The sequence below is a fragment of the Anabas testudineus genome, chromosome 15 (genome assembly GCF_900324465.2).
Source record: "Anabas testudineus chromosome 15, fAnaTes1.2, whole genome shotgun sequence".
Classification (NCBI taxonomy): Eukaryota; Metazoa; Chordata; class Actinopteri; order Anabantiformes; family Anabantidae; genus Anabas; species Anabas testudineus.
This window is the reverse complement of record NC_046624.1, coordinates 16,867,300-16,891,499: the sequence shown is the minus strand read 5'-3', so window position 1 is coordinate 16,891,499 and position 24,200 is coordinate 16,867,300. Positions and strand designations below refer to the sequence as shown.

At 39.9% G+C, this 24,200-nt stretch overlaps 3 protein-coding genes across 5 annotated transcripts; 1 reads left to right on the top strand and 2 right to left on the bottom strand.

Moving 5' to 3' along the window:
* Positions 1-5,280: 5,280 nt before the first annotated feature.
* On the bottom strand, positions 5,281-7,637 carry c1d (C1D nuclear receptor corepressor). 2 transcript variants are annotated; one of them, XM_026356977.1, is made up of 5 exons: positions 7,569-7,637; positions 7,125-7,266; positions 6,401-6,467; positions 6,087-6,142; positions 5,281-5,982 (listed from the first exon to the last, which is right to left on the bottom strand). In XM_026356977.1, the coding sequence occupies exons 2-5, from the start codon at positions 7,260-7,262 to the stop codon at positions 5,776-5,778; spliced, it is 468 nt and encodes a 155-aa protein (XP_026212762.1). In that variant the 5' UTR covers positions 7,263-7,266; positions 7,569-7,637; the 3' UTR covers positions 5,281-5,775. The 2 variants fall into 2 exon arrangements, with proteins under 2 accessions (XP_026212762.1, XP_026212763.1); XM_026356978.1 differs by having other exon boundaries at positions 7,573-7,634.
* A 249-nt stretch (positions 7,638-7,886) lies between these two features.
* LOC113158903 lies at positions 7,887-19,158 on the top strand. Of its 2 annotated transcripts, XM_026355222.1 has the most exons (21): positions 7,887-8,030; positions 8,331-8,521; positions 8,600-8,807; positions 9,094-9,260; positions 9,550-9,680; positions 9,868-10,034; positions 10,397-10,482; positions 11,268-11,348; positions 11,748-11,862; positions 12,753-12,928; positions 13,183-13,404; positions 13,893-14,095; positions 14,582-14,704; positions 15,137-15,274; positions 15,534-15,783; positions 15,984-16,185; positions 16,434-16,683; positions 17,117-17,244; positions 17,533-17,687; positions 18,169-18,392; positions 18,833-19,158. In XM_026355222.1, the coding sequence occupies exons 2-20, from the start codon at positions 8,363-8,365 to the stop codon at positions 18,283-18,285; spliced, it is 3,078 nt and encodes a 1,025-aa protein (XP_026211007.1). In that variant the 5' UTR covers positions 7,887-8,030; positions 8,331-8,362; the 3' UTR covers positions 18,286-18,392; positions 18,833-19,158. The 2 variants fall into 2 exon arrangements, with proteins under 2 accessions (XP_026211007.1, XP_026211008.1); XM_026355223.1 differs by lacking the exon at positions 8,331-8,521.
* On the bottom strand, positions 19,156-24,155 carry wdr92 (WD repeat domain 92). The gene is made up of 8 exons (XM_026355226.1): positions 23,817-24,155; positions 22,692-22,792; positions 22,325-22,455; positions 22,130-22,231; positions 21,697-21,812; positions 20,946-21,080; positions 20,061-20,158; positions 19,156-19,956 (listed from the first exon to the last, which is right to left on the bottom strand). The coding sequence occupies exons 1-8, from the start codon at positions 24,000-24,002 to the stop codon at positions 19,749-19,751; spliced, it is 1,077 nt and encodes a 358-aa protein (XP_026211011.1). The 5' UTR covers positions 24,003-24,155; the 3' UTR covers positions 19,156-19,748.
* Between the last annotated feature and the right edge of the window lie 45 nt (positions 24,156-24,200).

Genomic DNA, 24,200 nt, shown 5'->3' with positions numbered 1-24,200 from the left:
GTTTAGTCAATGTGGTTCCTAATGTACATCACTTGTGATAATAGCATCTGCAAAAAGTCTTAAAGGTGATGTAAAGATTTAGTAGCGGAGCATATAATCTAACCAGCTCCCCGGCAGTCCAGTCATGTACAGTATATGAACAGGCTGCTGCTCTCACAAGCTCTTTTATTCTCTCAGGCTACATCATTCATATCATTGTAAAAGTGGAGGCCCTTCATCACTTTATAGTACCCAGCACTACCGTTAGCCCCAGGCTCTCACATCAGCCTTCCGCTCCTCAGGCTGTAAACCTCAGCTCTGAATGTAAGCAGGAAGAGGAATGAGAGGGGTTATTGATGTGCCATAAACCCCATTATTTTATCGAGGGAGAGAGGAAACTGCGAGTGTGGTAAGGAGAGGGGAAATCTTGATGTCGATTTTCAGCAGGTGTGTCTCTTGGAGGAAAACTGAGGAGAAACAGGAGATGCTGTTCATGAGCTTGTTTTGTTGTTTGTTTGCTCAGGAGCGCCGTAAACTGCAACAAGCACACAATTCAATTTGCAATTTGGACAAGCATGTGAATATTTCCCACATGCCCAGAAAATGTTGTTTTGATTTAGGCAGTGTATCCAGTGAAAGCTGCATGCACCAGTTTACTAGAACTCCAGTGTTAGGTGTGCACGGATCCATTTAACCCCAACACCAAATCAAAGATGCACATACCAATTAAATGTATATGATATGATATAATAAAAGTTCAAGTGTGTTAAACTGAAAATACCTGATCATTTATGCTCACATATTTAGGAAATGTCCTAAAAAATCCCATCATTAAAATGGAGTTACAGCAAATATCCATGCAGCTCTGCATTCTACTAAAGAAGATGTATGATCCAGGGCGGAAATACGATAGAGATGGCAAAACAATATCATATTCTACAAGCTGCATGCACCATAATCTATCCAAAATATCCCCATAAAGCTGTACACTTGCATGATAACATGATTCTCGTATTTGCTACTGTATAGAAAGGAAAGAGAGCTTCTGCCTTTTCTTTTTTTTTTTTATGAGCCCTGGCCAGCTGCCATCGTCTTCTTACCCAGCTGTTGAGTCTTCCCGATACTACATAAGAGACCTGCTCCTGTCTGCATGCCAGTTCATCTCAAGAACCTGCAACACATCTTGTCCTTCAAAGGAATACACACATGTAGTGGACTCATACACACACACACACACACACAAACAAAGCATAGAAACAGAAACATGGATTCCATGACCTTGTATATGCCCACATGAGAAACCCTTTTTACGCACACACACATGATCACACACTCAAAAATCCTTGGGGTGATCATTTATCATACGGAGAGGAATCTACAGTCGTGCTCTTTACGCTGAAGGCTTGGACTTAAGGCATTCCTCTGGAAATTTATGCCCAAACAGCTGTGGTCTCATCCGCCTCTGTATGGACCTAAAAGACAACGCTGTCCTGGGAATTATGAGGGGGATCCAATCCATTACACACCTCCAGTCAATTCTCAACATGCATATATGCACGTGTAAGCCATTTTCTGTGTGTCTTTGTACACCTCTTAGCATGTGTAACAGTGAGCATTTCCCTGCTTTCACAGCGTGCCTTCAGCTGCCTGTTCCCCCTGTGTGTGTGTGTGTGTGTGTGTGTGTGTGTGTGTGTACATGATTGTGTGCATGTGGACGTCTGCCTGTGTGTGTACAGGAGTCAGAGATGTTTTTTTGCGCTCAGATCTTTGATGAATGAACGGTTAGCCCCCAGCTTTATGCATCGGAAGCCCATGGTTTAAAAGGGAAAAGCCCTGATTTCACATTGCAGCCATATGGGCTGATATGCACGCCTCTTAAAACGAGATCCACGCCAGAGGTAAACACCAGGCCACAGTAATAGATGAGGTTTTCAAATGGCCACAGAATCTGCAGCACAGAGTGACATCATCATAAATCTGCTGTGCACCTGGAAACAAAGAGGTGAACTTGTTAATATGGATGTTTAATTGTCAAAACTGGATTTATTCATTAAAGGTTGACTGCAAGAAAGGTCCTATTTCACATTAACACACATAAAACATTTGGAACTGTTCAGTAACCACAATCAGAGGTGCAACAACAGTATTTACTCACAAAAGACAAGCAGTCTGTATGAGTTCAACTTGTAACCTTCCTTGTCCAAGCTAGATTCTCTAAAAGGAGTATGTGTTTTCATTTCTAATAGTTCATTTAAGCCTGATAGATGTCAGGCCAACCCCAACTCATTCACTGAGCAGTTTTTCTGTGCAGTTTTTTTCCCCTCTGTAGATTAAACACACTGGCAGGAGTATGGTAGAGTAAAGGATGGAAACTCAATGAAGTGTGATGATGATGTGATGTGTTTAGCAAGGACGGTTCAAGGCCTCGCTCCGTGCATTTTTTCAGTATGCCATCACCTTACTGCCAAACCCCACTGGGAGGTACGGCAGTGAGGGGGAAAGAAGCAGAGAGTAAAAGGGAGAAAGCCTTGAAAAAAATATGAAAGGTGCATTCGAGCGTTTGGGATTTTCTGATGAAGTTGTCCAGTTTTTCCAGTTCCCTCTTTTCAACTAATTGTTGATGATTCAGTGAAACTGCAGAGAAGCAGAACTGAGAAGTAGCACTCAACATATAGAGGGATTAAAGATGGTGTCAAATTGATCCATAACATATAACATATTGTCATTTTGCTTCTGCACATTATCACTTTAAAAAGTTAGAACAGCTAAATATGTCACATATTTAAAGATTTTTTTTACTTTTAAACAACCACAGTATCTAAAGAGTAAAAAAAAATAAACATGTCTAACCTAGTTTCTGTTTGACAACCTGGCCATCTGAGTTTCAGTCTCACCTGCTGACTGTTGAAAAAACGAATTTGTCCCTGCACTGCAGGGAGATGTGAAGCATAAGGAAAACACTGTTATCATGATTAATAAGCAGCTCTGTCAGCGGGGCCAAGTGCCACAAATGACTGCATGGAATTCCTGGTGTCAGACAGAATAAAGCTGCAATGTCTGTCCTTCACTCACTCTCAGTTTCACCCCCTTTTTCAAAACTCATTCCTTCATAATACATCATCACTCCCTGCAGTACGGGCTGCAATCACATATTTTATGAGTCTGTGGTGGACGACACACTTCAGATTTGGAAATCATAAAACATCACCCAGACAGAGGATTACCTGCTATAAATAAGATGTTGGATTTTCATTTTTCCCCACTGTGGAAGTGACCTAAAATTATGTTTACACTTAGATTTGTCATGCTGTCTAGGTTCTGAATGGTACAGATTTCCTGTGTTGAGTTGAAGTGTGAGATTTTTTTTTATTATTAAAATTTCTAAGGTCAAGAATCACCTTTGAATCTTAAAAGTTTTAATTTTCGTTGTTTTTTTGCTGAATGTTGCTGTTGCATTACATTTTCACATCAACATCATCCTGGTTTGGTTAACTTCTGTTTGAAATTGGCACTTTTATGTTGACTACAAATGAGGTAAAAACTTTCAGTCCTGCAAAGTAAGAGGCAAAATAAGAAATATATTTTTGATTTTGTCAATGACCTGGTAAAACACACTTATATAAACTATATACACAGTATTTAATCTGCAGAAATCCAGAGAATACAGGGGAAAAGCCTGGATGTTGGAATTCTGTAAATATCACACTCAAATTACAACAAGAGCTGTTTAACCGTGATGTATTTTCATCATTACTAAAAGTCTGTTTACAGCACGTGCTTAGTGAGAATTTACCTCAAATTGTGTGATTTGCCCAAATGTCTTAAACCTATTTGCTGCTCCAGGCAGGTTAACACAGTCTGATGTGAGCACACTGCATCTTTTTAGGAGAGAAAGGTCTGGAAGGACGACTGTTTCTACCTTCATCTTGCCCGAGGAGCTCATTTGGTCTGATGCCTTTCACTGCACATAATATAAACTTCCTCACCACAAACTGCTCACAAACAGCATAAATAAACAACTGTGGGACAAACCAGGGTTTGGAGCTTGTTAGGGTGCACAATTTCAACATGCGAGTTTGTTTGTTCAAATTTGATCGCACAGTGACCTAACTCCTTTATAGTGAGCACATGTGTGGAAGAGGGCATAGGAAGGCGAACATTACAGGAGGAGGGAGGGAAGGGGCGGGGAGTGGAAAAATCCATATTTTTCCAATATGCCGACTGGGCTGTTCATCAGGCAAAGTTTGACACGTCTTTGAACAGAGTTAGAAACAACAAGTCGGTGGAAAAAGTAAAAGGATGGAGGAGGGTGGATTGGCTAAACAAATGTCATTTTTATATGGTGCTGCAGGGAGGATAAGAAAAGGAGAGATGATGAAAAGACTGAAAAGATACATTCCTGAGTATCTAACTCACTGCCTCGCTGTTTCCTGGGCTTGATTAGAGGGATGCAGTGACTTGTGGGTACATTAAGATTAGGATCTCGGCTGTCTAGAGGGAATTACAAAAAGGAAGCTATATGGACGTCTTCATCAAACATGACATACGTTTTTATAAAGGGTAGTCTCATTATGGCCTCTGCCTATTATAGTATGTTGCAGCCATGAGGCTACATTAGTGTAATGTTTACAAGAGTCTGTCTAAATTGCTACCATGAATAAAATAATGCTCTGATTGATTTGAAATAGTAGAATACACATTTTAACTAGTTTGTAGAGACAACTTCTATCATTTTGCACACTTTTTGCACATGTATTTTAGTTCAGAACACAACCGCTTTGTATTATTTCTGCTCATTCTCTGGCGTTTTGTTAACTGCATGACCGTATGGTTAAGCTAAATATGTACAATCTTTACCATTGAAGACTGTCATCGTGTGTCAACACAAATTTGTAATCAATTTAGAGACTCACAGGAAGTTAGATAACGGTGTACAATCCAGCCTCATCACATACCCAGTATAGCCAAGTTAGGTACTGTGTGCTTCATCTAAAACCACATGCAGCAAGTTGTTCAATTAAGTTTAACTTGTGAAACTGCAACAATGCTTCAGTGAAAGACTTGATGATAGATTTTCTATAATTAGCCATTGTAACGCTGCGTCAGAAAAAGTACAGGTGTTACTTGTGCATTAGTTTAGCAGAACTCAGCCATAATTAAGTCATGCTGAATGATTACAACAGCATTCACAATAATGTAACCTTGAAGCCAAGCAACTAATAAACTACAGAAGAAATGACCAATGAACAAACGTGTTTCTACTGTAGCATTAATCAACAGGAAACAATAAAAACAGGAAAATAGAATTAAAAAACTTGATTAGCACATTTATGAGAAAGCAACACCTGAAAGAGATATACAACAAAATGTTTATCTTGCCTAACACAAGACATATGTGTAATAACATGCACACTGCTTCTATGACTCATAGAATCATTTTCAACATAAAAACTGCTCTTTGTCTAAAGGAGCCATAAAATCTTAATTACCTGTGTGGACCAAATACAACAACTCAATTGTAAAATTATTACAGCATCACGTCCATTAAATTCTAGAAAAGATGCCAGCATCATTGTCCAAAAATGTTCAGGTGCCCCAGAATAGTGTGTAACTAGCAGTTCATTTTGTGTTTCTTTCCCTCCAGCAGCATTAGCTGACTACTTCAGGTCAGCAGTCACCAACAATCTGACTCCACGCTATGATCTTCTACTGGTGAGAAACCCAGATTATCACTAAGGTGGATTTGTGCTGACACAGAGAGTGATGCAGACTGCTATGGCACCAGATTCCTTTCCTTCATCTCTGCTTTGGACGCTTTGACTGTGGTGTGTCGGCTGCTGTGTCTGCTGCTTTCTTTGACGCCACTTTCTTTCTTGAATTTGCTTCCTCTGAATCATAGAGAGCATTCCTGACGAAGCGTGCAGCTGCCCCCTTATCTAGACGAGCAGCTTTCTTCTTGTCCGTGATCTCCTTCACTCTGTTCATGTACGTCCTTATTCGCTCCTGAAGAACAGATTTGTTGTGTGTTTTACAGAAAAATTAAACACTGTCCATAAACAGAGAACATCAAATATAAAAGTCAGTACAGAGAAACATTCACTACATACCAATTCCTGCTTGATTCCATGCTCTCTGGGATTTACTCCTTGTGTCACCAAATACACTATAAACGAGACGGAAAGTAAGACATCTTCAATTTAATAATAATTTTAAATAAAAGCAGACTAGAAGAGAGTTCTTAGGTTAACGTTCATAAGAAAAAGGCCTATGACTTGTTACATCAGAGAAATTATTCAACCCTAAAACTTAGAGAATGTCTCAGATGGCTTTATTTATACTGTGTTTGCGTAGTAATTCAATGACTGTAACTACAAACATTTAATTACCACGAGAGTAATCACAGTAAAACCTTAACACTTACTCCAGAATAATGAATTGAGGGTGTAGGCAGACATCAGATCCAGCTTGGCTTGATCCAAAGGATCCAGCTGTTAATAAAACAGGTTTACTTTAATGAATACCCATTTCATATAAATGTCATTAACAAATTCTAATAATGAGCAACAGAAGTAAAAAAACACAAGTGTACATATTGCAAAGGGACCAGACTTAGAGCATCCACTGATTGTTCCACATGTGTCATGTACAATGTTACTCTGCACAGTTACTGGTCAATAGCAAGCTCAGAATAAGCATAATGTGTGTCCGTCTACATGTGTTAACACAGAGATAGCCTGGGACCCTCTTGAAGTACATACCCTGCTTTGTGAACAATGCGAGAGCCCCCAGCAAGCCTCGGCAGGACTTGGATGAACAACAATATTTTACTGTGATATCTGGTGGAGCAGGAGCACCAGCACATTTATCACAAAAGCATAAATGCTGATTACTTTACCATATTTCATACGTTTTGTACATCCACACAATTAAATGTGTTTGTATGTTACATTAAAAATCTGATAGCCTGTCAGTGAAAAATTTTTTTTAATTACTATATAAGAAAAGCAGCTAGTGTAACAAATAACAATGAACGTGGCTTTGCTATTGTTGGTGTTCTACAATTCAGCCATGCAAATAACACAGAATGTGTATGGCTCTCTCGTTTTCTGTCGTAGATTTACAGTGTTTGAAGGTCTTCAGCCCACCTTTTGCAGCAGGTCATTTCTGGGCATCGACATCAACTTCTCGAACATGGTTTTGACAGAAGAAACTGAGGAGTCGAAGGCTGTGAGCTGTTCGTCTATCTCATGAGGGTAGTCCTCTGCTTTGTTATCCGCTGCCATTTTCCTGTAAAATAATCACATACGTGCACTGCTGTGTTTGTGTGTTGTAATACGATTTTTAATGTCACACAGTCTGCAGACAAACAGCAACAAGCTCACATCCATAGCAGTGATATTAGCTAGCTAGAGCAAGTTAGCTTAGCTGCTAGGTGAAGCTAGCGCATGCAGCTGAGACAGTAACTGGAGAACACTTAACATGCGCAAAAATGAAATGACAATTATACATGAGCGAAGCACTACATATTAGTTATTTAAATGTATGTACAAATGAAACAGGAAACAGACATGTATACTGATTAAACTTACCTACTCTGTCTTTATCTTGTTAGCAGACAACACGTTTTACTAGAAAGGAAGTGACATAGCTCGATGAAGTTTGTGTCTGAATCGTACTGGCCAATCACTGTATCTCTACCAAGATCTGTAATTATATTAAAATAATAAAAAATAATGTTGCCAAAACATTTTCAGATTTGGAAAACATTTATTTTATCTGTGAAAAGACGTACAAAACAATTATTTAACTTTCCCTCAAATGCTAAACCGGAAGTGTCGAATCGCAAACTAACTTGCTCGTCGTCTTCTTCGTGCTCTACTGCCGTCTGCTGTTTGGAAGAGCGAAAGATCAAGAGGATTTAACTTATAAAGACTCTTATAAAGACTTTTTACTCAAAACTATACAATATTTTTATGATTTGACAACATTTGTATCAGCGCAAGCAGATTGTGCTATCCGGTTATTGTACAACGTCCTGGTGCTACATGAAGGTCTGATTTTAGCTTTCTACAAACATCCACGCTGTAATTTAACCAAAAACTAAAAACTATGGGCAGATTTTCACATTTTCGTTATTTTGTTTCATGTTATTTATCAAGTAGTGTCCTTAGTTGAAGAACACGTGTTTAAATTATTTTTGCTAACTACACTAACAGCTAGCTAGCTAAGGCTAACTTCAACAGTAGCTAAGTTGATGTTGGCTGTTCATGTTACTATGGTAACCTGGGGCGTCAGTGCGGTAGGTGAAGCGCAGTGTGTTGGGATGCAAACAACAATTTATGTGTATTTAGGATCAGATCGTGAAGAAAAAGAGGTTTGAAACATGGACAACTGTGATTTGGAGAAGCTCTCTGTGTCTGGTGGGAAGCTCCATCCTCCCTTCAAACCAGAAGTGACAGAATACAAAATGACAGTGGAGAGCAGTGTCAACCAAGTGACTGTAGACCTGCTTACCAGTGACTGTGGGGCTTCTTATAGTATTGTGAGTAATAACAATAAAAACAGTAATAATATTAATAATAATAATAATAATAATTCTTGTTTTCTTTTTATATTCCAGCTGTTCGGCGACGGTTCCAGCACACTTAAACTGAGTGATGGGTTGAACAGAGTGGAAGTCGAGGTGGTAGCTGAGGATGGCACCATAAAGAAATACCGTGTGGAAATCTCCAAGCTGTCTGCAAAGCTGGCAGAGCTCAGTCATCTGACTGTGGGAGAAAATATCGCACTTCATCCTGCATTTTGTTCCAAAGTCTATGAATACAATAGTTAGTACAGACTTGATTTACTATTTCCTGTGATACAGCATGACTGAGCTAGTTATATTACAGATCTACAATCTTACTTAGTCATTGTTTCACATTTTAATGTAGTTAATATACTGATATATTAAAACATGTATTTAAAGGTTATACGTATGCAAATATGTTGTTTCATGGCAATGTGTCTATCAATAGAAGAAGAAAATATAATATATGATTATGAATATCATCACGCTATATGGTAATATAAAATATAACAACAGTTCTCCCTTTGTAAACATTTTTCCTACAGGTACTGTTCCCTTTCACTGTAATGCTGTGACCCTGCTTCCCAAGGTGCCTGACAAAAACATAAAGGTCACAGTGAATGAGGCAGACAGCTCACAACCAGTCTTTCTGAATTTTGGAGACACTATGGTGGAGATCTCAGTCTATTCAGCAGATGGCAGTAATTCACAGGTAGAAAGCGCTCAGACTAGGCACTACATAATGTGGTGTGTGTTATTTGGGCTATATTGTCGTAGCTTTACAATTCAACTCATTTTTGCTCATTTACCTCTTCCCTACACTAATCTTACATTTTAAACTTTCAAATAAAGTTGTTCCACATCATAAATAATAATTTACAAGTTAATTGTCCTGATAATAGATAGTTTTAATTATTTTTGATTTGTAATTCTGTGCTTTCCTGCCACACTGGTTTAATTTAAGTTGAGTAATAAACCTGATGCCCTTCTAACTCTGCTAGGTGTATACGGTGCTGGTGACTCGAGAGCTAATTCCAATGGCCGTGACCTTTGCTGATGGGAAGCAGCAGCTGGACTATGAATGTCCAGTGTCCCTGAGTGCTTTTTATAGGCCTATATCTATCAACCACAGGTGAGATTTGAATATACTTCACTTGTTGATACAATTGTAATAATAATAAAAAAAAAAAAATTTAGGTTAGTTTAAATATGATGTAGCTCGTCAGTAGACTACTCACGCATCCTGCTGTATTGTATTGTATATTGTATTGTATTGTATTGTGGTGCAACAAATGCCTGGTTCTCTTGCTGATTTGCAGTGATCCGATGCACATCTTCTCAAGGCCGTATATTGAGATGCTGGCACGAAGATCGAAAGTCGACCCCCTTACCAATAGTCCTCTTGGAGAAGGCTGGAAGGTCGTTGAACTAGAACTTGACCGAAAGATGTCTGCTGCTTTGGTCAAGTGCTTCTTTATTTACAGAGGTGAAGGTTCTTCTGTTGAGGCAAATCTCTAATTGGTTGAGTTAAATGGTTAATGGGTAGAGCAATAGATCCAGAGGATGGAGGCCTTAGCTCCCCAGGAACATGCATGTCACAGTAATCAATATAAATTACAAATTCCTGCTATTACATACTTGCTTTCAGAGCACTTTCCTCACCATTTATATTGTAACACAGAACCAGTTGAAATATTTCAATATTTCTGCCTCTAAAGCAACGCAACCTCTGAGAAATTCTTGTAATACTACAATGTTAATATGCTAGGAGCACTTAGCTTGTACTGCAAGGATGTTGTATCTATCCCTGCTTTACAGCTTATTGTGTCTTTGATTTTTTTAACACAGGATGTGACAGTGTGATGAAACTGTCTGAGCTGGGGTCACACTGTCTGGACTGTCCATACAAGCCTACAGGGGACCTGGATGCAAAAGTCAGTATGAATGATTAGCAGAGGTAAAGAAGGTGCAGGACTTTAAATTCTTAAGGTCAGAGTTCAGAGCAACTGAGAGTGTAGAAAAGAGGTGAATAGGTGTGTGCATGCAGGTTGGAACGGGTGGAGAAAGGTGTCAGGCGTGTTATGTGATAAAAGAGTATCAAGAATTAAAGGAAAGGTGTTCAAGACCGTGGTGAGACCAGTGATACTGTACAGCTTAGAAGAAAGACAGGAGGCAGAGCTGGAGGTAGCAAAATTTAAGATGTTAAGGTTCTCTTTGGGAGTGACGAGAATGGACAGGATCAGGAATGAGTCCATCAAAAAGACAGCACGTCTTATGTTTTGAAAATAAAGTCAGAGAGAACAGATTGAGGTGGTTTGGACATGTTCTGAGGAGGGATTGTGAACATATCGGTAAACGGATGCTGAGGTTGGAGCTGCCATGCAGGAGGTGTAGAGGAAAACCAAAGAGAAGATTTATGGATGTAGGGAGAGAGGAAGTTAGTTGGTGTCAGAGAAGAGCATGCAGAGGATAGGGTTAAATGGAGACAGATGATTCGCTGTGGTGAACCCCAGAATGGAACCAGCTCTCTTCACGTTAACTAGGTGCTAACTTGCAGAATAGAAGTATCCTGTGTTTGTATCACAGTCCAGAGTAGATAAAACTATATTTTGTTGTGCGCTGCACATGTACAGGATAAAAGGGTGAGAGTGAATTAGGAACCCTTAGCAAACCTCAGATCATTAAAATGCACTTACCCTGTGTTTATGTTCATTTTCAGGATGTCACAGAGACAGACTGGTATAAGAAGCACTTTGCAGCATCCAGTTGTTTGGAGATAGAGACTAAACACAGTTTGGAGGTAATAAATGAGTACTGTTATTTTACCTTGATTTATAAGTATCCAAGCCTAAGGTTAAACTGGATTAACAGATATACACAGGTATTTGCTGTAGTAATTCTGATAAAATTTTCTGTAAAAAAGTGGTGAACTGTGAACCTTACGCTACTGGTTGAACTGAACCTTGAGGATGTCCTCATGTGACTCAGGGCTCAGAGTACACACTTTACATAAAATTATATACCGTATACATTGGGATAAAGAGGATTTACCTCCATCCTATCCTTGTCTGCTGCTGTGGGAGACTGTGAGGCATCATGTAGTTCATGCAGTCATCACCCGTATCTGCTTAATGCCACAACTGTCTGTTCAGATTTTAGTGAGTAGAATGTTTTAGTTCACGGTTGAATGGGTTTACAGGTGCAGAACTGGGAGGAAAGGCTTCAAACGACAGCAGGAGAAGATAATGTTGACAAACTGTGTGCCTTGGCTCAGGATCACCTGAACCTCTACCGACAGCGGCTGCCAAAACCAGGTGTGTGTTACTTTCACAAATACTGTATTGTGAAAGTATGATGTGATATTGTCTTCTTGTGTTTTGGCCTTAACATAGAACATTGAAACATATAATATAAAACTAATCTTAAATGTTTAGTATAGAAACTGGGTAATGAGAATTTAAGAAGAGCTTCAGCTGCAGAAAATCTTTCTTTGGTAAGTTTTGTAAAATTTTCTGTAATATAAAAACTGCACTTCCGTGCAGTCTGACAGATAAAGGACGCTCTTGGCAAGGATGTTTACTGAATCATGTAAAAGATGCATGCAATCGACAACAAACAAAACAAAAACAAAAAAAAAACATGAGAAGCTCCCTCACTAAAGTTATTGATGATCAATTTAGTATTTGAAATACTTTAAGTACAGTATGTAAAGTGGTACTAATATTTTAGGGGTTTCTAATGTATAATGATCCATTTATCAGTACTAAACAAATAATTGGTTTATTGAACATGCTGCCATTTCTAACTTTCTAGTCGGTACTTTTTGGAACAAAACTCGCTGTTCAGTGATGACTTAAAATGTTTAGAGCGAGCAACCAGTGAGCCAAAAAATTAAAAATCTAATCCAGAGGGGCTTAAAAAACTCCTTCTCAAACCAGTAAAGCAAAGTAATGATAAAGTCATTTGTTGTAATATACTATATTTTAAATAGCTGTTCCTGTTATAATCATCTACTGTACACAGAGATGAGACCTCTCTACATCTCTAATGTCAAAATGGCCTTTATTTTTCCTTTCAGTTAGACAGGCATGAGAAGTCCACTATTTATGGTCAATTTAAACGTAGTCTGCTGCCCATGCAACAGAAGATGACAGTGGAAATTAGTTTTTCAGCTGTATATTGATGCAAATCCCATATTCCACAGGGGATGTGTTACAATATGAGGAAACTCAGTCTCCTCTGCATAGCCTGGAGCAGGCCACTGTCCACTATGCGTCAGCTATCAGGCTCAGCTCCGGAGATGCCAGACTCCACTTCCTGCTTGGTCTTGTTCTGGAGGAGCAGCACTATGCTACAGAGATATATGGCCTCCAGAGGAAGGTAGCATCAGGAAATGCTCTCAGAAAGAATTGCTCCTCCAGTGTTGTGTTGTGAGGTTTTGTAAAAATGTGCTGTTATTCAAATTTAAAAACTGTATTCTTTGTCCTGTGAAGCATGTAGAGGTTTTTGGATTTATCAAGTCTGACAAACTGAGCAATACTGTTTAGTCGCAACTGGATTGATGAGTCTGACAGAGCTTTAAGGGAATATTAACACTGTGCATCTTGTTCATCTTTTCTGTCCTTCATCTCCAGGTTGACAGGGACAGAGATGAATTAAGTGATGCTAAATCAACAGCACGTCAGGATGACATCCTGGCTGTGTGTAAACTCCATGGGTTCCTTGGCACGCCCACAGTGGAGAACCAGCTGCGGGCACTGGATAAAGAGTATCAGCAACTCAAAGAGCAGGGACAGTCCAGCAGAGCAGACTATGTTCAAACACTCTACATCTGGCTCTCCAAGAAAACTGGCAAGGTTATTGCATTACATTGTAGGTTGTGGAATTGTTGATGAACAGTGAAGCTTAGTTTACTTTAGTTAGGAACACCAGGCAATGATGAGATCTGGTTTGACTTAAGGCTGATTATAGTACGCACAGTATGCCGTCCAATTCAGTCTGTAAACTGTTTTTTCAAAATCTTTTCAGAGGTAAATTATATTACATTTACTTTTTACAAAGACACTACAGTCTTCATAAAGTTAGAAACATGGTGTTAATGGCTGTTCATTAGTGACTGCTTGTCTCAACTCAGAGCATCCAACCAAGTTTGTCACGTTTCATCATTTAGCAGATGTTTTAGAAAGCAGATTATCATGATAGTTAATAAATATTAGCAGCTGTCACATGTGTATTTTGATGACAGTGGCACGACGCATACACACACATTGTTTTTTGAATCTGTTTGAATCAAAGCTTCCTCTAAAAAGCACATAAAACTAAAAACCCTGCCCCTTCGTTGCAGGATAACAGTTCAGCTGTGCGGGATGAGGAGAGCTGTGTCCACCGAGCTCTGATGAAATACCTGGACGCCTGGTCCCTGAGTCCAAACAACTGGGAGTACAACCTCCATGTAGGAAGGCTGCTGCTGCTGCAGGGCAGGAGCAGGGAAGCCCTGCAGCACCTGCAGAGTGGCCTGGCACAGCACCCCCTACATCCTGCACTAAGGTCAGGTCATAAATGTATTGTTGGTAGTAGAAGCAGAAGTTATATTGCGTCAGTAGCTCTGATCGTAATAATTACCACAATTCTTTTAAATGTACCCACAGAGCTGGGAGGTTTTACGGAAGGATCACACATTGTTGTTTTACTCATAGAAAAATAACAAGAAAAGCTGTGCCCTGACAATCAATCTTGACTTTCTTCTTAGAAGTTCAGGCAGCCATCATATAGTTCAGCTCCTGTTGCTAAGTGGCAATACAGCATCGAGTAGTTAAAGCACATACAGTATATTCTTTTCTGTGTCACTGTAACTAGGAGCAGCTTTGGCCAACTTCTCAACCTGCTCTTCAGGTTTTCTATCCTCTGTAATGCCTATATAATATCAAATTGTCATATAGGAGTAATGTAATCACACATGTTTAACAGGGTAAACAGGATCTAGATGAACATGTGAAACAAGGGTGAATGCTAGTTTTATCTCATCGCTTTCAGATTTTTCACGGGGCTGGCTCTGCTGCAGCAGGAGCAGAAAGCCTCTGCGGCCACAGAGAAGGAGGCTGCTCTGTTCTTACAACAAGGACTGGAGCACTTTGTCAGTCAGCGCTGCAGCATGAGGTGTGTTCATGTGTGCATGTTGGAGACAGATGTAGTATTAGTAATGTACCAGGGTTTAGTTTTATTTTGTAGGAGGGACAGCAGGATAGTAAAATGACCATTATAATCTCGGCTGGTTAGTGTAGTGGTAACATCACCGCCTCCCATGTGGGAGACTGGGGTTCAAATCCCAGCTATGGCTACCTCCAGTAGGGGTCCTTAGGCAAGACCTCCTCACGCTGCCCTGCCTACCCTTGTACCTTGTAATGACTTGTAAGTTGCTTTGGATAAAAGCGTCTGCTAAATGACTGTAATGTAATGTAATGTAATAATCTGCAGAAAAACACTTAAATACCAGCTGCGAGAAATTTTTGCAACAAAGCTTCTGCCATTCATGTTACTCATAACAGTGTTTTATTTGTGTAGCATTTTGTTTTACGATTTTGTTTACAGCTGGGTGGAGCAGGAGCCATCAGACCCTCTGTCCAGCCTAAGCACCCAGTTCCTGCGAGGCCTTCTCACTCTGGGGCAGCTGCAGGAGAGAAATGTACTGTCTGGGAATGCCATGAATGCTGAGCAGGTCTATCACACGTATGTTACTAACTAGAAGGTCTTTGTTATTAAATTCAAATAAAAATTTATTTAAAAATAGTTTTTAACAGTAGCTCAGTGAGAGAGAGAGAGAGAAACTTCATAGAGGGTCTGAGCTCCAAATAGCTGTCCCGTTCATCTCCATGATGAAGGTGTGAATCAAAGAAATGTCAAGTCAGTCAACATTCACATCGGTGTGAACCAGTTTAGGTGTGAAAGCACTGCATGAAAATCCTGCGTCTGCTTGTCTCTGCTGCAGCATATCAGTACTAACTGCCCAGAGTGTGAGTCAGTGTGTGTGTCGTGGCGAGGTGTGCGGGCAGCTGGAGTGGGTGCTGCTGGATGCTCACTTTGCACTGCTGCAGAGGATAATCCAACACCGTGAGCTCCAGGTCAACGCTGGCATTGAGAAGCAGTTCTTGGTGGCAAAAAGATGCCAGGCCCTCACAGCTCTCATTAGTCTCACCTCGATCAAACCCTGTCAGGAGCTACTGGACATGCAGGAGAGGGTAAGCGTGACCAGCTCTAAAGAAACATACAGACTGTGTTAGCCTACGCCTAGCCTAGTGTTTTAAATAGTTATAGTTGTAGTTAAATTGTATTTAATTAATTATAACTAGTCCTCATATTGATTGTTATGTCTGTAAATATGTGATGTGACTAAGAAATTATACTTGTAGACTTGTACATGCCCTGCTGCTGTGTACAGGCATGCCAGCTTGCAGTAGTGACCACGCCACAGGACAGCCATGCCCTGTGTCTCTTGGGTCTGGCACAGTTGGCTCAATATGACAACAACCCAAATTCAGACAGGTCAGCGGAAGCCATAACTGATGCCTGCCTCAGCTTCCAGGCCAGCATTGGGCTGGAAAACAAGACTCAAAGCAGAGAGCCACCTGAGCAGTTAAGCAGTGAGTCCATGTAGTTTAATTACTGTCTTTTACTGTCACACACTAACAGTCATGGAAATTGGCCTCATCTTACATTTATGTAAATATATAGGTGGAACATTGCTTCCATGACAAATCAGACTAAACATGATATGAAAATCCAATTCAGAATTAACAAATATGGCTCTTTTGGTCAAGAAACACACTGAATTATCAAACCCTATTGGATATGACTAAACCGCCACTTTAACCATCACCTGTTTCCTCAGGACAGAAGTGGTGGCATAAGTGGCAGGAGGCTGAAAAGGAGAAAGCTGCCAAGCAGTCCATCACCCAATCCACTGCGGTTAAGAGCCCTTCGGACAGCTTTGTGGTCAAGAGAGGAGCTGGGCGAGGAAGGGGAGGGCTTGGTCGAGGGTGGGTGGCAGCAGCTGTAACCAAAGCACCCCCTCCTCCACCTTCAGCTCCGGTCAGGGGAGGCAAAGGTGCTCGGCCTCCAGCTAAACCCTCAGCAACCAGGTGAGTCATGCTGGTTCTAGCAGTCTGACTGTGGTCTGCATTCGTAATGATTTATTTATAAAGGAATTCCTGTAGATACAGACTCTTTTTTAGTTTGTAAGTACAAACACAGTCTTTAAAATAAATCCATCTGTTTATTTTCACAATTTAAGTTAGATATGAAAAAAAGAATTGATGATTACAGGTCTTTGAAGCCTACATTAAAGTCTGGCTCAGGGACCTCTGCTGCATATCATACCCTCTCTCTTCTTCCATGTTTCCTGTCCTTTTACACTGTTCAATAAAGGTCATTGAGACGGACAGACATGTAATGTGTACGCTATATTTTCTGCATTAGCACAAATTAAACTTACTGTAAAACAGTATGAGCAGATTTATGTCTCTACTTTTAAAATCCACGTTTGTGCTTTTGTTTTATATTTTTCTCCTGTAGGGGGAGATCTGGAGCAGCAGCTAAACCAGACAGTTCAGCTAAACCTGTCAACAGTGATACTAAACTCCAGCTCCCCGCCAACAGGTCTAAACAGGACAGTTGCCTGGATACTGTTGAGACAGCAGAGGGTAAGGCATGACATTTCATTCAGAATGACATACTGTACATATGCAGGTGAAACCCCTTCTTCCCCAGGGACTTTTTACAAATTAGGTGGAGCAATTTGTATTTTTAAACTGAGTCTTATGCTGCATTGCAGTTGTACACTGGACGATGTGAATGGGTTCTGTAAGCTCCATTCCACAGAATAAAGAAATCTGAATAGCAAAAAGGGTATATGCTTGACATGAAATCACATCAGTAACAAATCTTTAAATGTGTTTTGCTTCCTGGATCTGTCTTGACTGTCATGTCAGAACCTGCTGTGGCAGATAGAGTCAGCACGTCCAGTGCAGTGAACCACATGTCTCATATCTCACGGCTGGGTCTGGCCCGTGCCCTTTCCCGCTCTGCAGACACCCAGGACCAGGCAAAACAACTCTATGAAGAGGTCATCTCCATGGCACCAGGGGTCAGTTGTTACATTTTACTGTACATTTAGATTTAAGACATTTTCTCACTGTGTTTACTGCTGGATATTAATTCACACCTTCCTCTGTTGAATTACCAAGTTATATAACATTTGTGTTTGTTTTATTTTTGAATAATAATTTTAAAACAGATGCTATAGAAATCATAGAATGTGCTGTGATGAAGACTAGAAAGCTGTGGTTGACACCTGAGGGATGAAAGCCATTATAAAACATAATATATAATAAGAAACTAACATAGCACAGATAAAATTCATCATTTGACTCTTTTGTGTTTCAGGTAAATTGATGATAAGACACCTTTACCTGAGTAGACTAGTTAGTTGTGTTGTGTCTATATAGGGTTGCTCCACTGTATGTGGTCTTTCCCTACATTCATGATGTCATCGCTTTACAAGCAGTTTTCAAATGTTTTGATTTCCCTTGCCATATCTTAATAAGGTGTGCTTCACGAATGCCTAGGTTCACGATGCCTACACTGAGCTTGCACAGTTGCTGGAGCCAACAGCTCCTCAGACTGCAGTGGAGGTGTTACTGCAGATTCCCTCTGAAGCCTGTGGCAGAGCAGAGCTTCGATGACGCCTTCATCACAGGAGAGATCGTCCGCATGCTGATGACGATGGAGCACTACAACCACCCCCAGCTGGCCCCCAGTCTTGTAGCATACGGCAAAGTCATGGGCCTAAGTAATTACTCATTTACAACCTAGTATTAATAGTATTATCAAGAATGCATCAATAGTAACATTACTATATGCATTAGACTTTTAAAATAATCTATATAGTCTCTTATGTCAATATAGTCTTAATAGTAATAAAAAAATAGTATTAAAATCATGCAGCCAAACCCTTGTGACATGCCATGACATGCTATTAATAGATGTGTCACATGCAACTGGTATGATGGCCAGATAGATGAAATAGTACACAGAGTACATAGATGCAGCACAATGTCAGACATAATAACTGCACAGCGCAACTAAAGTTAAGATCATTTAAATATCTATAGATGTTTAATACATTGTTCTATATAGTCTCATGTTAAATACTTGGTTTAAAAATCAAACATTTGTGTCCTGACTCGAGTAACTCTAATGCACTGCACTAATCTGTGGCTGTGTTTGCAGGTTGCATAGAGAAATACATCGACATCTTGGATGGAAAGTGCATGACCAAGCTGCTGAGGAGTGTCTACGCAAAGATTCATGACAGACAGGAGGACGATGAGGACCTACAGGACTTCTTCAGATTCAAATGCTGGATATGATAATGATTGCAACACTCTGAAAAAGGCCTGTATTTATCTTTTTGAGTTCTCAAGTGAGTCGCAGTTTTCTTACTCTTTAACAAAACAACACATTCCTTGAGCTGGTAAAACACTTTCTGTTGTCACACAACCTTCAGTTACTTCTTGTAACGTATTGGACAGAAAACATTTTTTTTCCACAACTCATTTAATTAGAAAAAAGAGCCACTGAACCGCCATATGAAAAGTGACATCTTTTTGGCAAGTAACAACATTCAACATTGGTGCAGACCAGTGTTTCAGAGCGTATCCCAAAAAAATTTAAAAGAAATTAAGTATTTGTTCCCAAAGTGTTATTCCAAGCCACAGCCTACATGACTTATTTCCTTCATTCCAATAGAGGATTTTTAATTAGACAGGAATGGTATAATTGTATTAGAGGGGTATTTCTCTGCTCTACAGTATAACACTCAGCTAAGAAGAATGTGTGATCCTCAGCTAAGAACTGCACATTTTCAGCAGGACCATTTAACAGAGACATAACAACAAAACCCAAATGAAAGATTTCACAGTTAATTTGAGTGAAATGTTTTTCTGGCAAGATATGTCTGGAAATGCCTGTCAGTTGTACAAAATTTAGATGGACAGCTGGCGAGGTCAGCTACAGGAAACTGTTGTCTCAGAATAAAAGACAAAGGCAATCCTCAGAAACCCACTGGATGCATCTCTGCAGCTGTAACTCGCTTAGTTTTGGGCTGCACATATCTTGACCATCAGTCTTTAGTGTGATTTATTTTTCACACCACATTGAGTTTGGTGACAATGAGCACACGGACAGACTGGTCAAAACTTGAACACACACACAGGCCCTGCTTATCAGGGCTCCAGTCCAGGCTGGCAATTGGCTGAGTGGACAGTGTGACGTTCTGTAGGAGGCCGACTGAGCCGGCCACTCCCACATCTACTCCATCTGAGTCCTTCTTGCTCCTCTGTGCAGGATACTCACTGAAAATGACAAAATACGAAGAAGTGGGTAGAGACTTGTTTATAGATAATCACGTTACTTTGAAAGTTGGACTAAACATTGTAGTTGAAGATGGATTACTTACTACTTCCATAGATGCAAGTTGCCTGCTCCGCCTGCAGTCATGAAGATGTCTCTGTTTTGAGGCAAATGTCTCACCTGCCATATGGTCGACTTATGAGCCTGCAGAAGAACAATTAAATTAGAAATAGCTAAATGCATTCCCACCACCTTTTCAAGACCTCTCAAAACCTGTCACCCATGTTTTTGTGTGTCAAATAATGTGCTTTGCATTATATTATACAAATGCAATATAATTCTATATCTAAAAAAAGTGAATATTATTATTATTTCTTTGTCTCTAGTGGCCAAACTGTTTGCAGCAATAGTTGAAATATTACAGGTGAAATTACTGGTTTTCAGGAAAAACCTAAGAAATTCTGCTTTAACTAAGACACAGCACGTGGTGCCTCTGGCATCTTCTTTGGAATCTACAGTATTAAGATGGTCATTATGATATTTAAAATAATATGTTTTTAAAATTTGAGAAGCTGCATTGATATCTTATTTTTGAACTAAAATGTCTGGTGAACCCTTGTGATTCATGGTTGGACACGCTTATGTGCCAACTTCGAATAACTGGATAAATATTTAGATACCTAACCTAAGACCTCTGAACTCTCAGACATAGCAAACACTTGGCGAGCTGGACTGGGCTCTAATGCTGGTTTAAGAGTGTTTTTCTAGCATTTCCCCACAAAAAGCCACACTTCTTCCTACTGTCGGCTTTGGCAAGTGTCACAAATCCACAGAGGATGTCAGACAAACACAACTCCAAAACATTCCCACCTGTGAAAATGACCCAAGTGTTGAAATAAAAAATAATGATAAAAACCTTTTGACACTTGGACATTTTTCCTACATGTAGGAGCCAAACATACATCTTGCTCGCTCAACCCAGATCAATTACCTTTTCTGAAACAGAGGCGAAGCCTTTGGTGGGGTGCTGGGTTCTCATGTCAAAGACGTGGAATTTTCCCTCGAGCGATGTGGCCACCAGTTTGTTCATGTTGATGTCTTTCCTGTCGAACTCCACACAGCATACCTGGTCACGATGTAGGAAAGAATAACAGTCAGTGCTTAGATCTGTATCACCTGGCATCGCTCCACCACAAACTATTCTACAGTACAAATGAACATGTAGAGACATGGACTTAATGACCCCTGGTGAGTTCATCTGTGATCAAAAGATGATGAATACCAGAGACGAATGTAATAAAATCTGCCTTTCACTTTGTAGATGTGGTCTACCTCCAGTAGGGGTCCTTAGGCAAGACCTCCTTACGACTCCCCTTACCCTGTCTGCCTACCCTTGTACCCTTGTCTCACTTTGGATAAAAGCATCTTCCAAGTGACTAAATGCTTCAGACTTCCACTTCGGATTTATGCCCAGTCTTAGTGATGCTGGGAAGTAATCTACAATACAAGTGCACATTCTAGTGCAAAAAAAAAAAAGTATATTTAGTTTATCCTGAATATGAAGACTGCTCTTTTCTTGCAGTGGTTCCCCACTGGCTAAATGAGTAAAAACAGCAATAGGAAAAATCATCCACTGAAATATTCAACATCAACAACTTCACAAAGACCAAATTGGACAAAAACTGCCACGTTACTTGTGGGTGGATGTTTTTTTTTCAGTTTTTCAATAATGTTCTCCTCACCCCATTTTTAATGTTGGTCTCCCACCGCACAGACATATTCCGCAGGTCAAACAGTTTGATGTCCCCGTTGTCGTAGCCAGCACATACACAACGGTCCTGATCGTTGAAGGCATGACCTGAAGGGCCAGGGTCAAAGGAAAAGTAACACTGCACTTATTCACGATGAAGGAAAAAAATCTTCTAATCAAAGAAAAACATTTTGTGAATTTACTGCGATACCACAGTAAACAGAGACTACTGTGCTGTCCCTGTTTCTGTTGTTCAGTCTGTGGGGTGTGACGTGAGAGTGGGAGGATTTTTTTCTGCGCAACATTTCACCTGCCTTTAGCGTGCGGAAGAATTTGTGGACTGGTCACATTTCTGAAATAGCCATGGCTAAATGAAACCTGTGCATATAGATACATTCAAATCTGGAATCTTATATTTTACACACCAAATGCAACAGTCCAGCAGTCCCTCTTGGTTTCTCCTTCCATAGGCTCCATGTTGGCTACTGGTGAATCCTTCTGCCTGGGATCCCACACCTTTACTGTCCCTGAAAAGGGAAAGATTCACACTTGGATCTACTTTTTATCTTTATGTGCTTGATTTTCTTTATGTTCATTCTTTGAAAAAGCTTTGTTCTCACCGTCTCTGCTCCCAGTGACTATCTCGGGGGCACCATCACCAATCCCCAGGCCGCCAACACCATCAATGCTATTCACTATCTCTTTGTGAGCCTTTGCAGTGTACACTGGCACTTCAGGCATCTCTAGATTCCTATGGACAATAAACTGAGTCTGTATAGGGTCAGTGTGAACACACTTTCAATCCAGTTAGTCTTTGATCAATCTTAAAAATGCTGAATAACTTGTCAGTACTTCAGGGGAATTATAATTGTCCAACTGAGGCATTTGAATTAAAACAGTTGTGAATTTTGTGATTTAACACTTTAATTAAAACCTTTCTTTCATCATTTCATGTCGTGAATTATTCAGTGAATGTGGATAAAATACCATATGTTGAGATTTCCATCAAAATCCCCAGTTGCTAGATGTCTTTGTTGGAGAGACGTTGCCCCAAATGTCCCGCACTTTATGGGTTTAGGTTTCTCAACCTGAAACACACAAGTAGGTTCCAAGAAGCAGTGAAATAGCAGCATGGAGAGAACGCCATATACTTTGATCTAGTGCAGTGTGTTGACAGCAAATACTCCATAATTCAAATCAGCAAAGAGAAGTGAGAAATGTTTGTGATTTTTAAGTTGCTTTATTCCTTCTTATATAAATCAAACAATGATCCACTTGATAAAATATTAACCCCGGCTCTTATGTTTCTTAAGTACCTCTCTGGGGGTGTGAACCTTAAAGTTTCCAGTTTTATAGAACACAACCTGAATCATGATTTCTTATGTCTTCTGTCCACTGCAAATGTTGCCTCTCATTGAACTGATCTTGATTTCTGCTCTGTCAACCTACTTACCTGGAACAATGAGTCTGTTGTAGTTGTCAATAAGCCACCATATTTACATACATGATGTGGACAAAACACCAGAAACAACTCTAATCTACTGTAATGTCCTCAATGATAGACATCTAGTAGAACGGTCACCTTTCTGACAATTTCAACAGAAAGACTGAGGAATTATACAGGTGAACCTCATCAAGTGGTTTGTATTATTCAGTACTAAAGATAAATAAGTAATATTATTATTTGATTATGTTTGCTGTAGTAATATCACATGACATCATAAGTTATAAGATCAGGAATCAAGAACAAATAAATGTTACTGTCTTTACTTTACTTTTAGAGCTGTTTTTAGTTTCTTATTCACATTTGGGAATGAGTCTTTTACATTTTCCCTCTGAGTCTCGTCTGAATCACACTGCACAGACTTTACTGACGTGTGAATTATGATTTTAATGTTTTTATTTAAGGACAGAAAGGATCAGCAGTCTGTCAACAGCAGCTCTAGGATAAGATGATAGTACTGTACCGTCAGGGTGTGTGTTGCCTGTTGCTATGGAGACACTAACCTAACAAGACCTTTCTAGAAACCGTAGATTAATAAATCAGCTAACCCTGAATCACAAAGCACTGAAAAGGGGACAAGAACCAGCAGGAGAAGTCGGTTTAGCTACCTCCTTGATGAGCTGAGCCTCTCCGTGCTGAACTTCATATATTTGCATGACTCCGGTTCCTCTCGGAAAGTTCCCCAAACAGACAAACTTCGCGCTGCACGGAATCCATTTACTGTCGAAAACGGTGTAGTTCAAACTCTTCTGAATATGCGCAATAATCTGGGGCTTTGCCAGTGGCGATGACATCTTTGCTGATTCGGAAATAGGATGTAAAACGTTTTAAAAATACCGTTTATTGAAAAGCAGACAGAGCGACAGGCAGCGCAGCTCTGTGCCAAAACAGACGAGGTCCTACAGCTGAGCGTGAGGGTGCCTGAAGAGATGCCTGACGAAATGTAGACATTACATGTAAAAATGTTAAGTATTTAAAATTAATAAACAATG